The following is a 24,169-nucleotide window of genomic DNA, read 5'->3' as shown; positions in this document are numbered from 1 at the left end:
ACAACACTGAGCTTGGTGGACCAATGGTCTAAGTACAAGATTGCATCCTATATTCCCATATGTTAAGAAGCATAGTATACAGAAAAGGTCACAAACTTTCTGAAAACTGTCATCTCCATGTTATTTGTAGGAGAAACGTGATTTTAATATGATTTATCTGTAAGAGAGACATGGTTTTAATATGAGTTGTTATCAAACATATTTTCAGCTACATTCACTTCATAATTCTCAGGCAAGAAGTAAACGTTCTGACGTACATAGGAAGCTGCCTTATACCAATTCAGAGTACAGTACTGGTCCATTTAGCTCAGGCAGGGGTCTTTGCCAGCCCTACCTCAAGAAGTCGAGAATTGAAGTTGGGATCTTTGGCACCTGATGCCACAACATTGCTGAAGCAAAGCAGGCGTGGATATGTTCAGAAATTGGGAGAGGAGACTGCTGGGAGCCCTATGCGGGATTACATGTAAGGTATAGCTTGCTGTGGCAGGAACTTGAGTAAATAGATGTCTCCTGCTACCTATTGGAAAGCAATGGATGATTGGAATAGAGCAGTAGGACAAAGAGATCATAAGCAGTTCAGCTTAAGTGCCAAGGAGCCTTGGCATTGGGCAACTTCCTTTGTATGAGCAATGCCCTGCAGAAATTCTGGCCCTAGTCCAGTCATGCCTTGCAAATCTCCAATTGATTTCCTATGTTCATTTTTCTGAACGCAATATTGCACTTGTAATATTGCTGATTTGAATACTGTAATTATCAAAGGTGTGACTATGTATAATTGAGCAATTGGGAGGATGCTTGATATGGAAGAATGTGCACGGAGCTGAGGAATCAGGAAATCCTGTGACACAAGAAAGGCCTTGCCAATTAGTCACTCTGTCTCCATCCATAAATATAAATAAGAACACCTGAGCTTCATTTTCTATTTGTGTGCCAAGAGGACTGCAGTATTTTATTTCTTTTAATGTGATGGTTGGTTTATTAAATGCATGTACATCAGTCATGCAGTAAATGATGCTTATAACTTCTCTACCCAGTGTAGCCCAAAATAGAAATATATTTACATATAGTTAACTATAGAAACTTTTTATGAGACAATCAGGAGTCCTTTGTGTCAGACTCTGGTGGTGGCCAGGCAGGATTCAAAGTCTGAGCTGTGTGAACCTGTTATCAGTTTATATAAAAAGGTAAAGGGACCCCTGACCATTAGGTCCAGTCGTGACCAACTCTGGGGTTGCGGCGCTCATCTCGCTTTATTGGCCGAGGGAGCCAGCGTACAGCTTCCGGGTCATGTGGCTAGCATGACTAAGCCGCTTCTGGCGAACCAGAGCAGCGCACGGAAACGCCGTTTACCTTCCCGCCGGAGCGGTACCTATTTATCTACTTGCATTTTGACGTGCTTTTGAACTGCTAGGTTGGCAGGAGCAGGGACCGATCAATGGGAGCTCACCCCATCGCGGGGATTTGAACCGCCGACCTTCTGATCGGCAAGTCCTAGGCTCTGTGGTTTAACCCACAGCACCACCCGCGTCCCTCTATCAGTTTATATAACAGGGACTAAAAGGAGCAGCATAATCCAGTTCCTTCAGCACGGTTTACACATTTATATGGAGTGACTATTAAAATATATATGATCTAAACATTTTGAATTACAAGCAAAAAGGCCATATTATTTTCATCCAACCCAAACCCACTAAAATAAGGATTTATTATTATTATATGCTAAAATTCCCAGATGCATTAAGCTATCTCAGTAATTCAGCTGCTGGTGAATTATGAGAAAGATACATCATTCCTAAGAGTCAGATGGGACTGAATTGCTGCAAAAGTTACTAACATTCCTGGGAATGTCATCATGGCACATTATTTGTCATATGATCTAGTTCACATAACATTTGCCCCTGAAAGATGGAAGAAGATTTAGTCTAAAATGACACGCTCCCAAAGAATAAAAAAGTTTTTTTTCCTTGAAGATGATACATTTAGGCTGCACAACACATATGATGCAATATATGCTAGGCAGTAAATAGGCTCAAATACATAACATCAGAATAACTGCAAAGATGTGGAATCTGTTTAACCACATGGACTACAAGAAACTGAGGACAAGCTCTCACATGCCGGAGGAATGCTACACAACAAAGGTTTTAAAGCGAGGTTGGGGAGAAAAACAAATAAAAGATTATTCATCGGCTGTGGAACCACAATTGGTGAGTGAGTAGGACCAGCTGTGGGATGCTCCTTCCCAACAAAGAAAATTTTGGCTAGTACCACAATAACAATCAGGGATGTGGGTGGCGCTGTGGGTTAAACCACAGAGCCTAGGACTTGCTGATCAGAAGGTCGGCGGTTCAAATCCCCGCGATGGGGTGAGCTCCCATTGATCGGTCCCTGCTCCTGCCAACCTAGCAGTTCGAAAGCACAAAGTGCAAGTAGATAAATAGGTACCGCTTCGGCGGGAAGGTAAACGGCGTTTCCGTGCACTGCTCTGGTTCGCCAGAAGTGGCTTAGTCATGCTAGCCACATGACCCGGAAGCTGTACGCTGGCTCCCTCGGCCAATAAAGCGAGATGAGCGCCGCAACCCCAGAGTCGATCACGACTGGACCTAATGGTCAGGGGTCCCTTTACCTTTTTACAAAAGCAATCAGTTTTTTCTCATTAACACAATGTTAAAAGTCTTGAGCAGAAAGCTTGAGCAGCCTCTGGGTCTGACGTACCTCCCCAAGCGAATTTTTCTGCCTCCACCCCCACACCATCCATTTTGGCAGCAGGGGAGAAACGTGGGGGAAATATTGAAGTAGACCCAGCACTGGGGTGGACAGAGTGTTTTAAACCTGTCTGGCCAATCCTGATGAGGATGCAAATTGTTTCCTTCCTTCTCATCAGATGGATCATTTGAGAAGTGGAAAGAAGGCAATTATCCTGTATCTTAATTGATCTGTATGGATCAGCGAGGCGGGGATCAGCGAGGCTGTGTGCACAATTCCTCTCTGTGTGTGCTTGTGCAAGTGAGGTGGAGTGCCCACATCCTGCATAGGAATGTGGCCCCTGGAGGGTTGGCCAAGAGTGAATGTGGCCCTTAGGCCAATAAAAGTTAGTTGCACCCAGTTGAGAAGATGTAGTAGTGGCTCCCATATCTGTTACTCAGACTTGCTTTGGAGGTGATTTTTAGCATTCATGTCAGGAAAAGCCAGCTTTCACACTGAAACCTAATTCAGGTTGCTGCTACCATGCCATTCCTTAAGCTACCCCAAGTTTAAATGTATGTAGGTCTATCTGCACATTTCTGTTTTAGCTAAGTTGTCTTTCCAACTTGCCATTTACCGTATTTTTCGCTCTATAAGATGCACCAGACCACAAGACGCACCTAGTTTTTGGAGGAGGAAAACAAGAAAATAAATATTCTGAATCTCAGAAGCCAGAACAGCAAGAGGGATCACTGCGCAGTGAAAGCAGCAATCCCTCTTGCTGTTCTGGCTTCTGGGATAGCTGCACAGCCTGCATTCGCTCCATAAGACACACACACATTTCCCCTTACTTTTTAGGAGGGAAAAAGTGAGTCTTATAGCGCAAAAAATATGGTACCTCCTTTCTGTATTATAATTTATGAATGCAGCCTCTGATCCTATATCATAAGTATAAGCATGATATGTTATACTGTGAATATGGAGTTGACCTGAATATTACTTATCAAGTTATGTTTTCTATATACAGGGCTGCTTCTGTTGCGAAAGAAAATACCACAGTTTTTGCTACCAGGTCCTTCTACTGCTTTTTTCTATTTAGCAAGTGGTGTTATTGGGCATGCATGAAGAGCAGGCTCATCTCCTCTGTAATGCAATTTTATCCATCATTGCTTTTAAACTGTTACCACATGCTGTATATTTCCATTTCTCATGCCCTATTGGCCTTGGCATCAAGTTTAAATTGAATGAATTTTTCCTCCTAAAATTGACTGCTTATGCTATTTACCCAGCATCCCAATAGATTTCTATTTTTGTATGACTGCATTCCTAATGACTTCCCCAAATAAATATTTTTAATCAGTATTCTATTCTCAGGAGGTAAGGCAATGAATGTTCAGGCCTTCAGATTGTTAGTATACTAATTGTTGAGGGAAAGAAAAATGGAAGTTTAAAAGTTTATGAATTATAATGCTAATTTTAAAACACAAGGAAGAGAGAATAAGTAGAAGCTAATATATTTATTTATTTATGCACCTTAGAATTAAATCTAAAGCAAATTAAGAAATGAGATACTTCCTTTGAAATAGGGCTGCCATATTCTCCCATATTGGAAGTGTTGATTTTTTTGCGACCCCCCCCCCAAAAAAGGGAGAAAATATCAACCTTTTGGTGAAAAAAGCTCAACAAAGTTTTTAAAAATAAAAAAAACCCACCCCCTCTAATGTTCTCACTTTTTTGAAATATTGCAACCCTACTTTGAAATCCATGGTCCCCCAAGCTCAATTGCGCAGGCAATAATTTCTGTGTTTCCAAGAGATACTAATCTTCCTTGGCACTGTGCTTTGGTATTCTTTAAAATCCTCAATGAATTTAAATATTATTTGGGCTGGGGATGAGTGGCACTTAAAGGCTTAGCAGTATCACATGGTTTTAAGCATCTGTATTGACTGCCAGTTCATTTGTGGGCCAAAATTTAAAAGGCTGGTTCTGATATTTAAAGCCCTAAAAGTCTTTGATGCATAGTTTCTCAGGTAATGCCTTCTGTATAATAATTTATATTTATATAATTTATATTGTATGACCCCGCCACAGCATTTAAGTTTGTCTGATGTGGTCCTGCTCTGAATTTCATTTTATAAGGAGCAGAGGCATAGGAAGTGGGGTGTGGTGGGTGCGGACAGCCCCGGGTCTCATCACTGAGGGGGGTGACAAAATGTCACAAAGTGAGGAGACACCCCCCCAGCAGGCTCTGGAATGGCCGCTTCAGTTCCTGTGGGAAAAGAGAGAAGAGAGGTTGAGTGCTGGGTTAAATCTTGCAAGGGTGTGAGAAGAAGAAAGAGCTGTGCAAAGGGAAGTCAAAGCAGAGGACCTACCTCTTTGTCCTCCTCCTTTTCGGCGCCCCCAAGAACAGCTGTCATTGTCCTATGCTGGATAGCACTGACCATAGCGCAGCTGAAATGGGGTCTCATGAAACTGGAGAGAGAAGGGGAAGGGGTTAGATGCCGCCTTCTCCAAGTCTCCTTTGCCCCCTTTTCCCTCCTGCCTGCTCTTGCCCACCCGGAGCTCCCACTGGAGTTCTGCTCCTCACCCACCCCCTGCCCACCCCAAAGACCATACTCACATCAGCTGGAGGAGGGCCTCAAAGGTCAGGGCCAGGCTCAGGAGGCGATCCCTGAAGTGCTCCAAGTGGCCACGGATGTCCTGGAAGAGAGCAGAGGAGGAAAGTCAGCTGCTTCTGGGAGGACCTGGGAGAGGAGGGTTCGAATCCCCACTCAGCCATGAAGCTCCCTGGTGGATCTTGGGCCAGCCTAGCCTACTTTGCTGGGCTGTTGTGAAGATAACAATTGGTGGCAGGGAGAACCATTGAGGCCACCTTGAGCTCCTGGGAGGAAAGTGAGCTAGGAATGTCTTAGTAAATGTAAATGATGAGAGGGGAGAGAAAAGGGGAAGGCAGGGAAAGAGTGGAGGAGCTGAGCTCTCTGGGGAAGACTGGCCGGGTCGATTTCCAGAGAGCTAAGCCTGTGCAGCGGACCCCAGGACTCACACCCCGCCCCCAGGAGACCAAGAGAAAGCAAAGGAATGCTACATACAGTCTGCACATTTTGTTTACAAAAAATTCCCACCCTCCTCACTAAACTAGCTATCTAAAATGCCCACCCAAGCCTAACTCTGGCCCCAAACCCAGCCCTAAGCCTAACCCTAACCCCTGCCCTAACCCTACACTTACCCCTAACTACTCCTCTATGAACAAAATTAATATATAAAAATATGTGCATAAATGTGCACAAAATAAAAATGTAAAATAAAAAATATGAAAATAAAGAACAAAAAAGTGTTAAAATAAAAAAGTAAAATAATAAATAAAACAAAAATTAATAAAATCAAATGAATCAAATAAAAGTAATAAATCAAATGAACACCTCTCCTTCTCTTCTCCAACCACCACCAACTCCTCTCCTCCACTTGACTCACTGCTAACCCACAATGACCGCCTGCAAGTCAGTGGCTTTTAAGGGAGAAGCAAGAGATGTCACAAAGGAGGGCAGGTCCTTGTCACCGTGGCAACCCCCCCCAACTGATAATGAGACCAAGCTTTCACTGGAAGCAAGGCCTTAGAAGCCCCTAAGTTCTGGAACTCTCTCCTAAGGATCAACACCACTCCTTCCTGCAAATTTTATGAGACTTAGCAAAAACATTTTCCTTTCACTTGTTAACTGGTTCTTTTTCTGGCCCTTATACAGATTATGTTGCTGCTTCTTTGCAGTTTTTATAATTTGGCTTACAGTGGTACCTCGGGTTAAGAACTTAATTTGTTCTGGAGGTCCGTTCTTAACCTGAAACTGTTCTTAACCTGAGGTACCACTTTAGCTAATGGGGCATCCCGCTGCCGCCATGCGATTTCTGTTCTCATCCTGAAGCAAAGTTCTTAACCCGAGGTACTATTTCTGGGTTAGCGGAGTCTGTAACCTGAAGCATCTGTAACCTGAAGCGTCTGTAACCCGAGGTACCAGTGTATTTTGATTGTATTATTGAGGTTTGTTTCTAAGTTTGTGGACTTTTTTTTACAGCTAAAATGATAAAGTGGTTGTAATAAATTAAATTACTCACTTAATTTGAATTTTAAAAGTACAAATGAGGGCAGTTGTTGAGCTTTCTTTCTTTTTTACAATAACGCGCCAAAAAACCCCTGCAATTTTTCAATAAGATCCAGAACAAAGTGCCACCTTTCAGAAATTCCTCCTGGATGTCAATTCTGCCTTTGAAATCCCAGTCATGTACGGCAGAAAAGCTGGACGTATGGCCAGTGGCGTAGCATGTGTTGTCAGCACCCGGGGCAAGGCAAGTAATTTGCGCCCCCTAACCCCCAGGTGTTGCGCCCGGTGCAGCGGGCCCCCCTGCACCCCCCACGCTACGCCACTGCGTATGGCAGCCCTATTTTAAAAAGCAGTAAACGACAGACAGATAATTTTGGAAGGAACGGGAATCAAACAAGGACAGCCCAGTTCTCCTGGAGTAATCCAGTACTGTACATAAAAATGCTACTCAACCTGAAAAAGTTAAAGCTAGTTTGGGATAATATTTTAGGCAATATTTAGAGCCAAACATTAAAGCATAAATGGCAGAGTTTCTGGAAGTGGCTTTCTCAATTTAACACACACACCCCAAATCAGAGGAACTGAAAGCTGAGGTAAACAGAGGCTTAGTCTTTGAAACATTTATGGCCGTGGATTGCGAGAGCTGTCTTCAGCTGATTGATGGGAACTCCGCTTACTATTGTCTCAGCCACTGAGGTGTTGTGAAATGTTTATATGCATTTTAGCTTCTCATAAGTTAATAAAACAAACAAAAAAAACCTGTCAGCACACAAAGCCTAGAGACGGACACAATTAAAATCTCACCCACTCACAAATATGCACTTACAGAGATCTTGTTCTCTTATGTTGCAGTGGAATGCACCACAGCTTCATCGGATAAAAGGGGTGATAGTCACCTAAATTTTACTCAGAGTAGACTTATTGAAATGAAATAACTTGACTAATCCAGGTCCATTACTTTTAATGGATCTGAGTAAAACTTAGCTGAATACCACCCAAGCATTATAGATGGCTTGTCATATGTGTACATAGTCTCCTGGAGCTAAAATATTATGGAACGGCAATCTACACAGATCCTGCCGGTTCTCAGTTATTCCAACAAGTGCAGAACTCTTGCAATTTGTTGGGAAACTGAGCACACAAACATATAAAAGAGCAAATATACCAAGGACAGGGCCTGTTAACAGAGGCTGCACAGTGGCTTTAATAATGCTGGACTTTACCCCGATCATAACAGTTTCTGTTTATAATTTCCATTTATTTCAGTGGGGATCACTGCCAAGTTAGCATCCATAGGACTGCACTTTTGTAACTTACTTTTATTCAGTTACCCTCTTCCCATTTCCCTGAGCAGTGAGAAATTTAAGGGGCAGAGCATACTTGCCTTCGGTTATCTTTAGAAGGGTTGGTCCCCAAAGGCTTGTTGTTGTTTAGTCGTTTAGTCGTGGCCGACTCTTCGTGACCCCATGGACCAGAGCACGCCAGGCTTATAAACTTTATAATTAGATTTATTTACATTTACATATTTATTTATTTATTTACATTTATATACATTGACCAAAGCTGGAGCCAGACAGCATAACTCTACTGCCTTTGCAGAATTGAGAGCTAACTCTATTCCTGTTTCTCTAAAGACTACACCTTTTGTAGTTCTTTTTCACAGTGAACTCTTACTCATCGCTTCCCTTATCTAGGGAGAAGAGAATGAATCATCTTCACCAAAATGGCTCTGACCTTCCAGAGCTACCTCCAGCTATTTCCTAGCCATTCTGGGTCATTTACCTGTAATTCTCCTAAGAATCCTGTGGCTGCCAGCTTATCTGCTGACTACAGATGGAAGAGAAATTAAATTCAGTTCACATTTTAAAGGGAACTTAGCTAATCTGAAACAAGATGCAAAGCAAAATGCAGCTGTCTTTCAAAAGCCAAACTTTTCTGAATTTTGCAATGCTGTTCTCCAGTCAAGATATTGGCATCCATCTGTGCTGAGAGACAATGGAGTGCCCCTCCAGGGGTGAAGCCAAGACACTGCAATGTGTATGGGGAGCAAGCCTGTGCAGTGTGTATGGAGGTCCTGGGCTGCTCATATGACAAGGCCTTGCCAATGTGGTCCAAAGGAAAGCAGAGCAAAAGATCTGGCACCTTCTTGGCTGCAGGAGTTGCTAGAAGGAGGCGTACAAGGCACCATCCAACCGACTTAGGGACTCCACTCTGAATTTATGTAGGGTTTGCTCCTTAGTCTTCACTTCTCCTGAATATATCCCCTAAGGCAGTGGAGGTTTAGGACCAGAGTTTTCCTTCTCCTAGATGGGCTACTTTTCCAGGTTGATGAGCCCCACCTGCTCCTCACTTTCCTCTACAGCACATGCACCTTCATGATTGTTGGACCCACTATTGGTCTCGTCCGCTCAATCTGCCGGAGTCTGTCTTTGCATAGGGGGAAGTTCCTAACACAGAGGGTTTGCGACCTATCGGCTGCCCTCACTTGGTTTAGCTGGGCAGTCGAAACTGTTTCCCGGGGCGTGGCCACTGTTGCATGCTTACAGTTTCTGGGAGCCACAGGTGAGAGCTGAGTGCAGGATGGGCACCAAAGCACTGGCGGAGTAAGAGGGGGGCGGGGGGAGTGCACAGCCCCCAGCACCACGATCCCGGTGGGGTGCTATCGCGGCTGCCCCACATGCTGGGTGCCACGCCCCCAGGATGCGTGCCATGCCCCTGCGGGTGGTGTACCATGCTCCCAGTATGCACACCACGCCCCCAGGACCCATGCCACGCCCCTGGGACGTGTGCCATGCCCCCGGGACACGTGCCAGCCATGCCCCCACCTGCTCTCTGTCCCCGGTGCTGGAGCATGAAGCTCCGCCATTGCACCAAAGGTGGACAAACTACCCCAGATGGAGCACAATGTGTCCCCCACCAGAGTTACTACCCCTCCCCTAACACCTCATACAAATAATGTGTAGAAAAATGTATGCCCTAGGGGGAAACTGTGTATATGAATGCATATATTAGTGAAAACAACATATGAAAATGCAATATATTTGAGAAACCGCTTTGCAAATGTGTATATTGGGCAACATTCTCACCAGAATTCTGATGAATTTTCACAAGGGCTTTTTATTAATAAATCACATGCTGGTGTGGAAATGTGGGGAACTGAACTTAAGATAGGAAAAATGAGAAATTGAGAGAGGCCAAAGCTGTCAGATCTGCCCATCCCTACTGTTGACTGTTAAGGAACTTCAAGCAATCTGTCTCACCCCATAAACCCTCTCCTATCAAAGCTCTCAAAGTAAGATGGGACTTGCATGTCACACAAAAAAGAAACACGTCATCAAAAGACATACTTGCATGAAATGTGCATAAAAACCCATATCTGTATACATGCAACTTTACAAGAAGAAAAAATTACTATAATAGAAATGCAATATAGCTAACCTTAGACTGGGTAAGACTGTGACAAGGTGCCTAGTGCTAACTGTTGGCTGGGCAACTTCAAAGCCTTCTTATAGTTCTTTATCTTTAAACTAGAGTTAAATCAAATAGAGGACACCTTCAAACGGAGGGTTGTTCCCTGTAAGGTAGGATTCTTATCCAGCTTATCACATGCTGCAATACGTCAACTGTTTAAAGATGGTGAATAAAGGCAATTGTAATAACACCTTGGTGAGAGAAGCAATAAGAGAGGATTATGTTTCTTTTTTCAGATGCTCGGTTACACTCATCGTACAGACTTTGAATCTCTGTCATTGGCTGAGATGTTGTTTAAGACACACAGACAGCAGTGTGGTATCGTGGTTAGAGTATTGGACTAGGACCTGTGGGACAGGGTTTAAATCTCCACTGGGTGGCCTTGGGCCAGTAACCACCTCTCAGCCTAACCTACCTGATAGGGTTTTTGTGAGGATAAAAAGGGAGGGCGAGAACCATGTACACTATCTAGAGCACCATGCGGCGATCACACAGGGTCCCCGGACATTTGATGGTCTATTGATCCCTGTGCCACCACCACTGTGATCGCTTCCCCGCTGCCACCAACCCATTTCTTTTGGGTACACACTGAGTCCAGACAGTTGTTAACATTAAACCAAATAAACAAGTTCATTTTATAAGCATGAACAAGTTTATGGTTTCAGATAATTTTCCTTGTCAGTTTCTTAATCTTAGTTTCTTTACCGGCCTACACCTTCCTAATACCTTCTAACTGATTACCCCAACTGTTTAACCAACTCCTCTTAACAGATTCTCTCACTTTCTCATGTCAAACTAGCCCAACCCACAGACTTATCCTCCCTCTCCCTTCTCTAACTCCAGACTCACTTCTTAACAACTCTAACTCCTCCCCTTGGGTTCCTATTGGTTAATCATTTTACACTTAGTTAACCCTTTCCTTATGACCCAGTATGATGTCACACACCTAGAAGGGCAAACGCCACACACCATGTCAGAGGAAAAGTGGTAGAGAAATGTAGTAGTAGTAGTAGTAGTAGTAGTACAGTGGTACCTCAGGTTAAGTACTTAATTCGTTCTGGAGGTCCGTTCTTAACCTAAAACTGTTCTTAACCTGAAGCACCACTTTAGCTAATGGGGCCTCATGCTGCCGCTGCACCGCCGGTGCCCAATTTCTGTTCTCATCCTGAAGCAAAGTTCTTAACCTGAAGCACTATTTCTGTGTTAGTGGAGTCTGTAACCTGAAGCGTATGTAACCTGAAGCGTATGTAACCCGACGTACCACTGTAGTAGTAATACATTAATAACTATAATAAAAATTAATTAATTAATAGTAAAACAATTAAGTGAACATCAGTAACCTGAATGAAGAGAGAGATACATGCAATTATAATTGCATCAGGAAGCGTACTTGGAAACAAAAAACTTTATCCAGGGCTGATAGAACAAATTTTGAGGATGTGAGGCGCATTTGAACCAACCAGCCAGTTCTCTGTCTATAAACCTCTTGTACATGGCAGTTCCGATCATTTTTTACGGATTAATTCATTTGCTTTTTTCCATGAGCTTCAGAAATAACCCCTGTATACGTTTGCTTTGGTTCACCGCAACTCTGTCCTTTTAAGACTAAGCACAAAGGGGTTAAAGCCTTCATACTTCAGGTTTGCCTGGCTGCAAATTCAGATGTTTGACTTACAGTTATTGGCTCTAGGGAAGTTGGATTTGTTTCTGTATATTTATGTTGCCAAGAAACAAAGAAATGACTATTGTAAGAATTTTTCCTGGTGCTGGTTGTACACAAGAATTTCCTTGTGTAGCCTGAACTATAAGTAATCATAACTGTCTTCAGCAGTGGGGTTTTTTTAATATAAAAAGGGGGTACTCAAGGGTACGCAGTACCGACACCTTTTTTTTGTTTTGTTTTGTTAAAAAGAGTGACACTTACGGCAGATAGCCAATGCATATCACAAACTGCTTAAGGCAGAATATTGGAATTTTAGCTGAATGTAGTATTATACCGCGGGGTGTTCAAATTTTATTTGAACTTATTGATGCTGTAATAAGGTAGTTTTCTTATCAATAGTACAAAACCACCTTATTTATTTAAGTCATTTATACCCCAACATTCAGATAAAAAGACTGTCAGAGAAACTTACAAAAACGAGTACAATAGTCCTTGTCTTTCATTTTACAGTGACATGATACACGAGGAAAAGTGAAGAGGACAAAGAAGGGGGGGAAACAAGCTCAGGCCCCGGTTCTTATAACACATTTATGTAGATCTGTGAAGATCCTGGCTGTCTAGGAGAGCAGAAAAATATCCACCCTGATCAGAGGACAATGTCTAGGCTAGGAGGCCATGGCTGTTCCTGCAAAACAGTTCTGTTCCCAGATAGCTGACTTGATGGCAGCTAGAATTCTCATAAGATCACACGTAGGCACAGATGAAGCTGTCAGTTTCTGTTTCTCTCAGTTTCTAATTTTTCCAGTCACATTACTGCATCAGTTTGTGATTCTTGTTTACATAGAAAATGTCATCATGAAAATCCATCAGTACTTTTGTATGCAGTTTTGCCTAATATGCACATTTTTGCTAGCAATTTTGTAGGTTATTTTCATGAATATATGCATCTTTGAATACAAAACTGTATGTTTTTTGCACACATTTACTTACAAAAATGCATTGCAAAATTCTGAGAAGTGAGAATTTCAAAGGATAGCCATGTTTCAGCGCACATAGTGTTTTGGAAACTGCAATTAGGTAAGGATGCATCAAACTGTTAAATTAACCAAATTTTCTTCCCTGTCACTACTACTCACAGCAGGGGTTTGATGGCCAACGCTAGCGGAATTTCTGGCTGACTTGGCACTGGCAAAGAGCGACCCCTTCGCAGAAGTACTCTTCCTCACCCCAAGCTGATCCTTGACCAGAGCAGATGACAATGTCCTGGCCAGAAGGGCAGGGCTGCTCTAGCCACCCAGTTCTTTTCTCAGACAGATCATCTATGATTAATTATATTGAGGATATACTTATTTAAAATGGATTGGACCCTTATCTTTTCTGCATTCAATAATTCTTGTTTGAGTGTCTCTTAAGTACAATTAAATTAAAAAGATATCCACAAGACAGTGAAAGAACACTGTTCTGGAAATAACAGAGAATACATGCTCATCAGATGTTAGATCCTCAGAAGGATAAAAATTAAAGCAGGTGGATGGATTAAATCAAATGAAGCGGCTAGGCTTAGGCCATAATAAACTATGTGCTATTAGAGGATATTAAGATAATTATCATTTGGGTTAACCTACAGCCTAATAAGAATTCTGGAATTGTAAATAACCCTTGATGGGTACAGTAGAGTTCATGACTTCTTTGTTGTGAGAGAGCACCAGCTCATCTTCATTTTGGGAGCCAAAAGTCTCTATCTGGAAATGTTAGTGTTAAGTTGTGGGTGAACATATCAGACGGCGCAGCGATTCTTCAGACAGCTCTTGTTTATTCACAGGCCAGAACAGAACTGAACTGAACTGCTTATATAGAGCTCCACTACAAAGCAACAGTAACAACTTTCTGTAACTATCCAATCACTGAACGTCACTTTCAATTCCTTATTTGCATATGTGGACCTGAGTGAAAACTATCTACAGTATCCCCCTGCTGGCCCAGGGTGAGAACTTCAGTACATAACAGTTAGCCTTGGTTTCCCACTCATATCCTTTATTGCAAGAGGGAGAAAATGTTTTCATCTCAAGGAGCGCATTCCCCTTTCCCGAAATTGTGGAACATCCATTGGCATGGTATTGCATCGTTCCCTCTCTACCTCTCCCTTCTCAGATGTCTGTGAAAACATGTCCTAAACTATGTGTTAACACCCCCACTTTTCCTCCCAGAGATTAAAACAATGTTTCAGTCTCCCTGCTGACGGGAACAAACTGCTTGCTTTGATTAAAAGTTCTGCTCCACCCCTGCTGTACCAAGTCCTGAGATTTGGGGGAGACAAAATTCCCCATGCTATGACTCCCATAAGCTCTGATGCAATAGGATTTATTAATTTAAGGAACTTATACCCCACTTTCCTGCATAAGTCGCAGGTTAATTCTGTGTCCAGGGCAGCTGTCTACCAGTTCCACCTGGTACGCAGGCTAAGACCCTACCTCCCCGCGGACTGTCTCGCCAGAGTGGTGCATGCTCAAGTTATCTCCTGCTTGGACTACTGCAACGCGCTCTACGTGGGGCTACCTTTGAAGGTGACCCGGAAACTGCAATTAATCCAGAATGTGGCAGCTAGACTGGTGACTGGGACTGGCCGCCGGGACCACATAACACCGGTTCTGAGAGATCTGCATTGGCTCCTAGTACGTTTCCGAGCACAATTCAAAGTGCTGGTGCTGACCTTTAAAGCCCTAAATGGCCTTGGTCCTGTATACCTGAAGGAGCGTCTCCACCCCCATCGTTCAGCCCAGACACTGAGGTCCAGCTCTGAGGGCCTTCTGGCGGTTCCCTCATTGTGTGAAGTAAGGTTACAGGGAACCAGACAGAGGGCCTTCTCGGTAGTGGCACCCACCCTGTGGAACACCCTCCCTTCAGATGTGAAGGAAATAAGCAGCTGTCCTATCTTTAAAAGACATCAGAAGGCAGCCCTGTTCAGGGAAGTTTTTAATATTTAACGCTGTACTGTTTTTAACACTTGATTGGAAGCCGCCCAGAGGGGCTGGGGAAACTCAGCCAGATGGGCAGGGTATAAATAATAAATTATTATTATTATTATTATTAGTCTCAAAGTGACTTACAGTAAAAAACAAACCACATACAAAATTTAAAATGCATATTAAAACATCAGAAATAGAAATATTAGAACAGCACTCAATGTGCAAAGGCCTCCGGGGTGGGGGAATGTTTTCACGTGGTATCTGAAAATTAGCAGGCATGGTACCTACCTGATTTTGAATAGGAAGGAGTTTTACAAAGTTGGGCCCTCTGCAATTGAAGGCCTAAGTTGTGGTTGACACAAGTTGTGCTTCTGGTCCATCTTGGTGTTGTCACGGCCTGCTTCAGTCCTTCTGGTAGGAACTGGAAAGAGGAAATTATCATAGGTGATGCCTACATTAAGGAACAGCAGCCCCTGCCCACAATCCGGTGAGCATTTTCAGTGATGTGTTTCCCCCCAACATTTAACATCATTTTTTATTTACCCAAGTGTATATGAATGAAATGTTACTGTGGTTGATGTTATTGTTGTGCTGTGTTTTGATACTCGTGTGAAAAGCAGTATATAGGTCTTTGAATAAACAGGGCTTCTTTGGGAGGAAGGGCGGGATACAAATTGAGTAAATTAATAAATTTAACAAAGAAAAATAAAGAAAAAGTGGGAAGCCCACACAGCAGGACATGAACACAATACTGTCTTCTTATGTTGTCCCACAATGACTGATATTCAGAGGCATAATGCCTCTAACTCTGGAGATAACTATTTTTTTTAGTTTTTATTCATATTTATTATTTAAATTTGTATACCACCCTTCATCTGAAGATCTCAGGGTGGTACACAGCATAAAAATACAAAATAAAAACACAAAATACATAACAAGAACAATAAAAAAACCAAACCCATAATCACCCTCCCACGAAAACATTTTTAAAAACCCATAGAACGTTAATCAGCCAAAGGCCTGGTTGAAAAGGAACTAGAAGCAATTTATGGCTTAATCCTCCATGAACTTGTCTAATCCCCTTTTAAAGCGATCCAAATTGGTGGCTATCAACATTTTTTATGGTAGCAAAGTCCATATTTGAATTACGTTCTGTATGAAGAAGTACCTCCCTTTGGTTTTCCTGAACCTGCTGTGTGTTCTAGTGTTGTGAACTTATGAGAAAACCACTTTACATTTACCGTGCATAATTGTATAAACCTCTCTCATATCTACTAAACCGCCCCCTAAACTAAGAAGTGTCATCCCTTTGTTTCAAGGGATGAATAAAGAAACAACTCTTCCTGAAGAAGAAGCAGAGCCTCCACAGATTTAGCAGAATTGTACAGAACAAGCTGGCACCATCTGGTCAAAAGACAGCCGCTTCCCTCCTGCATCTCTGCGACATGCATAATTGACACATTGATTTTTATTTTTTAAAGAGGAATGTATTTTACAACCTTCTGCCATTACACCATTGTGCCAGTCAGACTAAGATTTTGTCTGCATCTCTGCCAAGTCACTTAAGCACAGGATGTTGCCAAATTGCTTTTTAAGCTCACCAGAGAGTTTGGTAGCAAGGATTGGGTGGAGGCTGTTGTGGCAAAATTTAATGAAAAGCACTGGACCTCTGCCATCATTCCAGTCATGTGTCAGTCATAACTAGCATGGTTTAGTTAAATAGGCAGGGTTTTGTTAAGTGGGGTATGTTGGGTCTATAGGTTGCTATCACTCAAGGTTAAAGGTAAAGGTACCCCTGCCCGTATGGGCCAGTCTTGCCAGACTCTAGGGTTGTGCGCTCATCTCACTCTATAGGCCAGGAGCCAGCGCTGTCCGCAGACACTTCCGGGTCACGTGGCCAGCGTGACAAGCTGCATCTGGCGAGCCAGCGCAGCACACGGAACGCCGTTTACCTTCCCGCTGGTAAGCGGTCCATATTTATCTACTTGCACCCGGGGGTGCTTTCGAACTGCTAGGTTGGCAGGTGCTGGGACCGAACAATGGGAGCGCACCCCGCCGCGGGGATTCGAGCCACCGACCATGCGATCGGCAAGTCCTAGGCGCTGAGGTTTTACCCACAGCGCCACCCGCGTCCCTTCGCCACCCGCGTCCACTCAAGGTTAGGTCACTGCAAACCTTAAAACACTTTCTCACACAGAGAGACACATTCATATGCACACTCTTGCCTTAAAGGAACTGTCAAGCTCTTAATCCTGCAAATTATCTGAGTAAATCCTATTGTTTCTGCAAAGAGATTTATTGGGGGGTGGGGCTTACATTTCCACCAGAAGGTAAACAACAAGCTTCCAAAAGAATATTTCCAGTGCTTGCCTCAAATTAGATGTCTGTTGAAACCTTTAAAACTACCAACTGAAGTATCTTATCTCATGACAGCAAATTAAGAAACCTAATATCTATTCATGATTATAGTTTGAAACCCAGTTTTAGCAGTTCTTTTCTGCCATAAACAGGGCAGGGGTTGGGGGTTTTTTTAGGTCAGCTACCCAGTAAAATCGACAGCCAGCTGAGTCTGTCTGGTGAGTTTTGTTTTATAAGCAAACACGTACCTGCAAACTGATATTAATACCTTTTAATTAACAGCTCCCATTATTCCTGCAACAGGTTATGAGTCAACTGTACCTATATACTACTAGGTGTCAGGATAATACGACAGCCAATGCATGAGCCACTTCCTTAAAAAAGAAACAGGGTTTGGATGGAAAAGGTGAAAGAGAAATCTGCTTGCTGGCAGGGATTTAAGCTTACTCAGCTGTTCTGCCATGAAGCACTTTTATGGAGATATATTTATGCTATGCAAACTGCAAGATTTTTACAGCTGAATACCACCCTAACTTGCTCCATCTTGCTTTTCTCTGAAGTCAAAGGTGCTGACGCACAGAGAGAAGCACAACTGAACATGGGCAGGCATAATGGAAAGGAAGATGTTAGCACTGAGAACTAGCAGAATCAAAATCATCTGCTCAGTTTAACTTCCCTGGCATTAAAGACTCTGCTTATCTAAGCTGGTTTGTGTGGTCTGGAAACATTTGACCTTGATAAGTACTGTTGTGCACACCCCAATCTCTGAGCAGTGAGAGACTTTAGGGGTTCCAGCACATATCCAGGGTGCTGTTTTCTTGGAATGAAGGTCAATGGAGGCTCTGACGTCTTTAGGATATATGGTTTTTATAACATATATAACCATACCCTACCCTACTTATGCTGATCTATGACCATAATAAAGATTTGATTGATTGACATATATAACCTGGGCATAAGCTGGAAATGCTCGCAGCATTAACACTCCAACAGATCTTGTTTTCCTATAAGGCAGGGGTGCCCAAACTTTTTTCAAAGAGGGCCAGATTTCATTAAGTGAACATGTGTGAAGGCCGACCAAAAGGCCAACCATAGTTGTTGAACTTTTAGGATTGAAGTTGTTGAACCTTTTTCTTAGGATTTCCCCCCGAAGTTGTTGGGCTTTTTTAAGGATTTTACCCAGGACATATATTGACATGGGAGGGGATGCGGGTGGTGCTGTGGGTTAAACCACAGAGCCTAAGACTTGCCAATCAGAAGGTCGTTGGTTCGAATCCCCGCAATGGGATGAGCTCCCGTTGCTCAGTCCCAGCTCCTGCCAACCTAGCAGTTCGAAAGCACGTCAAGGTGCAAGTAGATAAATAGGTATCGCTCCAGCGGGAAGGTAAACGACGTTTCCGTGTGCTGCTCTGGTTCACCAGAAGCGGCTTAGTCATGCTAGCCACATGACCCGGAAGCTGTACGCCGGCTCCCTCGGCCAATAAAGCGAGGTGAGCTCCGCTACCCCAGAGTCGGTCACGACTGGACCTAATGGTCAGGGGTCCCTTTACTTTTACTATAATGACACAGGGGCCAGATTAAATCGACCAGCAGGCCCCTGAAACGGACTTTGGACATGCCTGCTATAAGGTATCTAGTTGTGTCCCCAAACCCAGAGCTTTGGATTCAGCACAGATGGCAACTCAAGCCTCTGTGACCTTCCAGCTTTCGCACATGGCCCCATACTAAACCAAAAGACTAGCTCCTGGCCTACTGTTGTCCTACCTATAAGATGATGTGGCCTCTAGCCAGTAGGGAGGAAAGTCTACCTCCTCTAGAAAAAGCATCAGTACCCAGTTGTCAACACGTGTTCTTCACCACCTTGTCAGACATGCAAATGGAGGGTGACAAGCCAGGTTAGGGCAATTAACAGGGGAAAAACAAAAAACAAACCTGGTCTGATCGGTTCTACTACAAACTACAACCTTACAGTTATGAAATCACAGGCTTGGTTGGGATCCATGGACACCACCCAAACAAATCCTCCAATACTGTACTATAGTACTATGCAAGGGATACTAGACAGCACACCTAGGCAATTGCAGGGGTGTGTAACCTCTTTCAGACCAAGGTCCACGTTCTTTTTGTGGTCAACCTTCCAGGGACACACCAGTGATGGATGGGACCAGAGGCTAAAGTTTGCAGAGCGATAGACACAGTTAGGTCACGTGGGTAGAACCTGTCAGAACCTAGGATTTACTGTATTTTTAGTACTGATTACTAGTTAGTCCCATATAGACATACTCTTTAAATATCCTCTCAGCTGCGTGGGTGGGCAGCTCCTACCCAGCTGAGAGAATTGCAAACACTGTAATATCCTATGCTGTACATGTTTACCAAGAGGTAAATTCCACTGAGCAAAATGCAGCTTATCCCTAAAGCAACAGTCAGGATGACTCAACTAGAGTTGTGTGGGTCAACTGCTTGGTGCTGTAGCAAAAAGATCCAGCTGATCCACGTTCACATGAATGGCTCATTTAAATGTTCTCCCAGTCTCACGGAAGCTGCTTATGGAGAATAGCTCCCACACAATATGTCTAGGTGCACCTAGCAAAACGTGATTTTACTGGTTGGACTAGTATGTGTACTGGGTGGTTTGCAAATTCTTAAATACACTCTAAGCCTTTAGAGGCCAAAAACTACTGTGATTCCAAACTGTACACAAAGCAGCCTTTGGGCTACTCTAAAATAACATCACTAGCAGGAGAGCCAACAGGAGGCTTTGTTCTCCTGGCAAAGAGATAGGAGTTCACATACTACACCTTTTACTTATATGTAATATTTGAACCTTCTACAATGTACAGCAGGGATGGGGAACTGTTTTGCAGCCCAAGGGCCACATTTCTTTCTGGACAGCTTTCTGAGGGCCACATGGCAGTAGTGGTCAGAGCATGTTGGCAGGCTGCTAAATACAAGAGCCTAGGAGACAAGTCTACCCCTGGATTTGCATTTATTATTTTAAAAGTGGCTTCAGTATGGTTTCCTGCACAGAAAAAGCATGGAGGCTTCTGGAGGCCTGCCTGATGGGAAAAGTTGCTGAAGGGATCAAATTGGTCACCTCAGTGTAGGTGATGTTATATATCTTGTGAGCAGGACATAGCTTGAGCGATCCAATCCAATCTACCCACCTTACACGAAGATTTCCCTCTGGAGATGGGTCAATTTTTCAGCAGTACAAATTTAATAATGTTAACAAAGGAGTGAATAACACTACTGTTCTCCACAAAATAAACAAAGAATATCCTGGCAGTGTAGGGACTTGCCTCATCTTGCCACAAATAGAGTTTTACTATGCTGTAGAGAACAAAAGGATGCCCAGGAATTCGTACCTTCCTATAGCCAATCAGTTTTGGAAGTGCTCTGAAGTTTTTATTTAGGAGGGTATATTCACTCTGGGCTCCACAGCCAAATTGCAAAATCACTCTTGCTGCCAACACATAGCCCGGGTCTGACTCTGTTTCTCCCCTGGCTTTTCCTTCACTGCTTCCAGTCAGCTGCCTCCATGGATTGGGGCTTGATGAAGCAGATATTATTGCCCTAGCTGTTCAAAAGCCCTTTTTAGGGATCTACATACTGCTGCCAGTGTGACTATCTCGCTTCTGTTTTCAGTGTGCGACGAGTGTTTTGTGAATAAACTTGACACACTGAGAGGGGGAGCCACCCCTGTCTTTGTCAGTTGATGATGTCAAACACGAGGAATCCTGTTCAGGTGATGAAGTGGAGAAACTCCAAAACAAAAGGGGAAGGGTCTGCTGAACACACCCCAGAAGCACTGCCACCTGATGACACCATGGAAGAGTCAGAGTAGCCAGAAACTCCCTTTCTCTACTGCAGTCAGATACTAAAGCAAAGCAGCAGCTTCCAGTACTGGAAGGGCTCACAATTAGGAGGCAACTGTGTTGACCCTATATAGGGCTGAGCCTCAGTTCGTTCCTTGATGAAGCAACATGGGAGCTATGTGTTCTGTGTGGGGTAGAGCACATCATGAAACCTTCCCTAACTAGTCTTGCCTCATCCGGTGTTCCACTTCAGTCAGCTCCAGAGTATGACAGATGAGTCTAAAGATGGTACTGTAACAAAAAACCCCACTTCTTCCTCAACATACAACTTGCAAACATGCCTTAGTAAATTTTATTCCGTATCTCTAGCCATGGTTTATGAAGTCACCCAGTTCATCCTACACACTCTACCCAATTCAGTGGTACCTTGGTTCTCAGATGCCGAAAACCCGGAAATAAGTGTTCTGGTTTGGAACTTTTTTTGGAAGTTGAACGTCCGATGTGGTTGTTGGCTATTGTTTCTGGGGCGCCTGCACCAATCAGAAGCTGTGCCTTGGTTTTTGAACATTTTGGAAGTCAAAACGGACTTCCAGAATGGATTAAGTTTGGCGCTTTTGTTTTTGCTATTTATTTTGCATTTTTGTTTTTGAGGCTTTTTCGGTTAAATTGTTATTGTGACTGTGTGAAGCCCAGTTCAGCAACTGATTGATTGAATGTGTGACTGTGGAAATGGATAAAAGCCCTCCATCCAAACAATGGCTATCATCAGTGCCGGTTAGAAAATTATTTATTTTTTAATTTTTAACAGCTACAATACTGTCTTATGTATTTTATAGTACAGTACATTAATTATTGCTTTCATTTTATGGATCAATGGTCTCGTTAGATAGTAAAATTCATGTTAAATTGCTGTTTTAGGGGTTGTTTGGAATAAATTAATCCCTTTTGCATTACTTTCTATGGGAAAACGTACCTTGGTTTTGGAACGGACTTCTGGAACGGATTAAGTTTGAGAACCAATGTACCACTGTATTAAAATATGTGCCCTAAGTTACTTTGCTCCACCATATTACTCATTATAAACCCTCAGAGTTCCGTTGTTACTCATGAAATTAGGACTGACGTGTAAAGAGGTGTCTAGGATTGTTCTAGCCCCTTACGCAGTACCTTTTCCCTTTGAAATTTCCTTATTCTTGTGAATATAATTTTTTGGGGATTTTTTAAGAATCTAACATAAAATGTATATTTGAATCAATAACACAGTAGATTCCAGTAGCTTGAATGTCAATTAGGGCTAGCCCTACTGACAGCCATTCTCTTGGACAGAGTTTCAGAGAATGTGAAACCTATCTGATGTGTCTGGTGGCAATAGTTTCTGGACTGGAGAAGCAGGTTGTCCCCCTCTACTTTTCCAGGTTCTCAGCCGTTTCACTTTCTCCTATACAACTCAGCTGAGAACCACCTGCATAGCCCTGAGCTGGGTCTGTCATGCCAGGCTAGAATATGAGGAACTGGCAGGTTGCCAGATGTTGCTTTTTCAAGGCAATCTCCTGCTCATGGGCATAAAACAATAAAAATACTTAACTAACCAATTACATTGGTTCTGCCCCCCCCCAATCCTGGCTACACCCACATGCTCCTGCTGTAACATTAAAGGATAAAAACAGTGACGTAACTTAAAAAATGAAAAACGTTAAAAAGGCTACCTTTCCCCTTGCCTTTGATTATTCTTTGCAGCATTGTGTCATACTTGACAAATAAAAGGCTGTGCGGCCTTGATAAATAAATTCTAATTCTAAATGAAAGTACTGCTGTACCCCCGACCCCTGTAGAAACGCTACCAAATCTACTTCCATAATATGGAGACAGGAATTTGGCAGTATGTAGTTGGAATATTTAAAAAATTGTGGGTGAAATCTGGAAGAGTGCTTATGGACTTGGAACAGAATGGGGTGGCGGCCTTTTAAATAAGCAGAGCCTGAGCCATTATGGATTGAAGCCAGCAACTGGCCTCGTTCCTGGAGTGTTTTAAGGAGCCAGCACAGATGCTAGAGCTCTCTAGCAACATGCATCACTTACGGTAAAGAGCTTCCTTTGAAGCTGCATCAGGGGAAAGTACTCACAACGCAAAGGTGATCGGAATACAAAAAAACCGCTAATGCTTTAAAAGTAATAAATCTTATTTATAGAACGTGCAAATCGTATTTATATACACACACATCCTCACCGCCGCCCATTGGTTGGGAGTTATATGTATTGCACTTCAGGAAAAAGACCAGCAGGCACAGCGCTCTGCCAAGGGCACCCCTTCCACAGCCGCCCGCCGCCATCCACTGGACTGGCCTGTGGCCCTCAGTGCCGCGCTAGAGAAAGCCAGGAGAGAATAAACGCCGCTCTGGGATGGGATTTCCGCTCCCTCTCAGCCACGCCCCCACCTCCCAGGCAGAGCCAATAAGGGGGCCGGGGCCAGGGTGGTGCAGGAAAGCAAGCCGGGCAGGTAACGCGAGGCCCAATCAGGAACCTCGCAGGTTGGGGAGGCGGCTGGGAACTTCGCTCCTGGCGGGGCGAGGAGGGAGCAGCCGGGCCACGCCCCTCCGGCGGCGCCCGCGCCAATCAGCTCAAGCGAACCCGCCTCCGCTTCGCTCTCTTCACCCTCGACCGCCCACCCTCTCCCGCGTGCCAGTGTTTGGGGGCTGGCGCGAGCGGGCGCCGTTGGTGTGTGTGTGCGCGCGTCGCCCGGAGGGAGGGGCCGCCTGACAGGAGCGGCGCCGCCGCGAGCCAAGACCAGCTGCGACACTGACTGGCCGGCCGGCAGCTCGCTCTCTCGCTCGCGCGGCGTTGTTCAGGGGATGGTGGGGGCGGCGACGGCGACGGGACGCCGCCTGAGGAGCCTCCAGGCAGCGCCCTGAGAGGGCCGGGGATTCCGCCAGGGCCGCCGGGAGGAGCGAGGGCCATGGCAACGATGCCCTTCCAGCCGGCGCTGGGGCCCCCGGAGACTCGCAAGTTCACGCGGGCGCTCAGCAAGCCCGGCACGGCCGCCGAGTTGCGGCAGAGCGTCTCTGAGGTGGTGAGAGGCTCCGTCCTTGTGGTGAGTTGACGGCGACGCGGGTGGGA

The 24,169-nt window shown here is 44.0% G+C and overlaps 1 protein-coding gene and 2 long non-coding RNA genes across 8 annotated transcripts in view; 1 reads left to right on the top strand and 2 right to left on the bottom strand.

Moving 5' to 3' along the window:
- Nucleotides 1–24,169, top strand: part of DOCK9 (dedicator of cytokinesis 9) — a 134,221-nt gene that overhangs the window by 11,084 nt on the left and 98,968 nt on the right. For 2 of the 6 annotated variants that reach the window (XM_081908108.1, XM_081908118.1), the window contains exon 1: nt 23,828–24,143. The exons of 2 other annotated variants lie outside the window; for them this stretch is intronic. In XM_081908108.1, the coding sequence (XP_081764234.1) occupies nt 24,009–24,143 (135 nt within the window). In that variant the 5' untranslated portion in view covers nt 23,828–24,008. Of the gene's footprint in view, nt 1–23,826; nt 24,144–24,169 lie in introns of those variants that run through there. 2 more of the 6 variants (XM_081908114.1, XM_081908105.1) reach the window with 2 other exon arrangements.
- Nucleotides 4,463–8,181, bottom strand: LOC309368357. Its single transcript, XR_014167726.1, has 3 exons — nt 7,606–8,181; nt 5,306–5,385; nt 4,463–5,157 (listed from the first exon to the last, which is right to left on the bottom strand). It is a non-coding gene; the product is annotated as an uncharacterized lncRNA (long non-coding RNA).
- On the bottom strand, nt 10,106–11,259 carry LOC309368373. The gene is made up of 2 exons (XR_014167747.1): nt 10,707–11,259; nt 10,106–10,631 (listed from the first exon to the last, which is right to left on the bottom strand). It is a non-coding gene; the product is annotated as an uncharacterized lncRNA (long non-coding RNA).

The sequence above is a fragment of the Podarcis melisellensis genome (assembly GCF_964234715.1).
Source record: "Podarcis melisellensis genome assembly, chromosome: 4".
Lineage (NCBI taxonomy): Eukaryota > Metazoa > Chordata > Lepidosauria > Squamata > Lacertidae > Podarcis > Podarcis melisellensis.
Note: the sequence above shows the minus strand (reverse complement) of the source record. Positions and strands in the feature narration are given on the sequence as shown.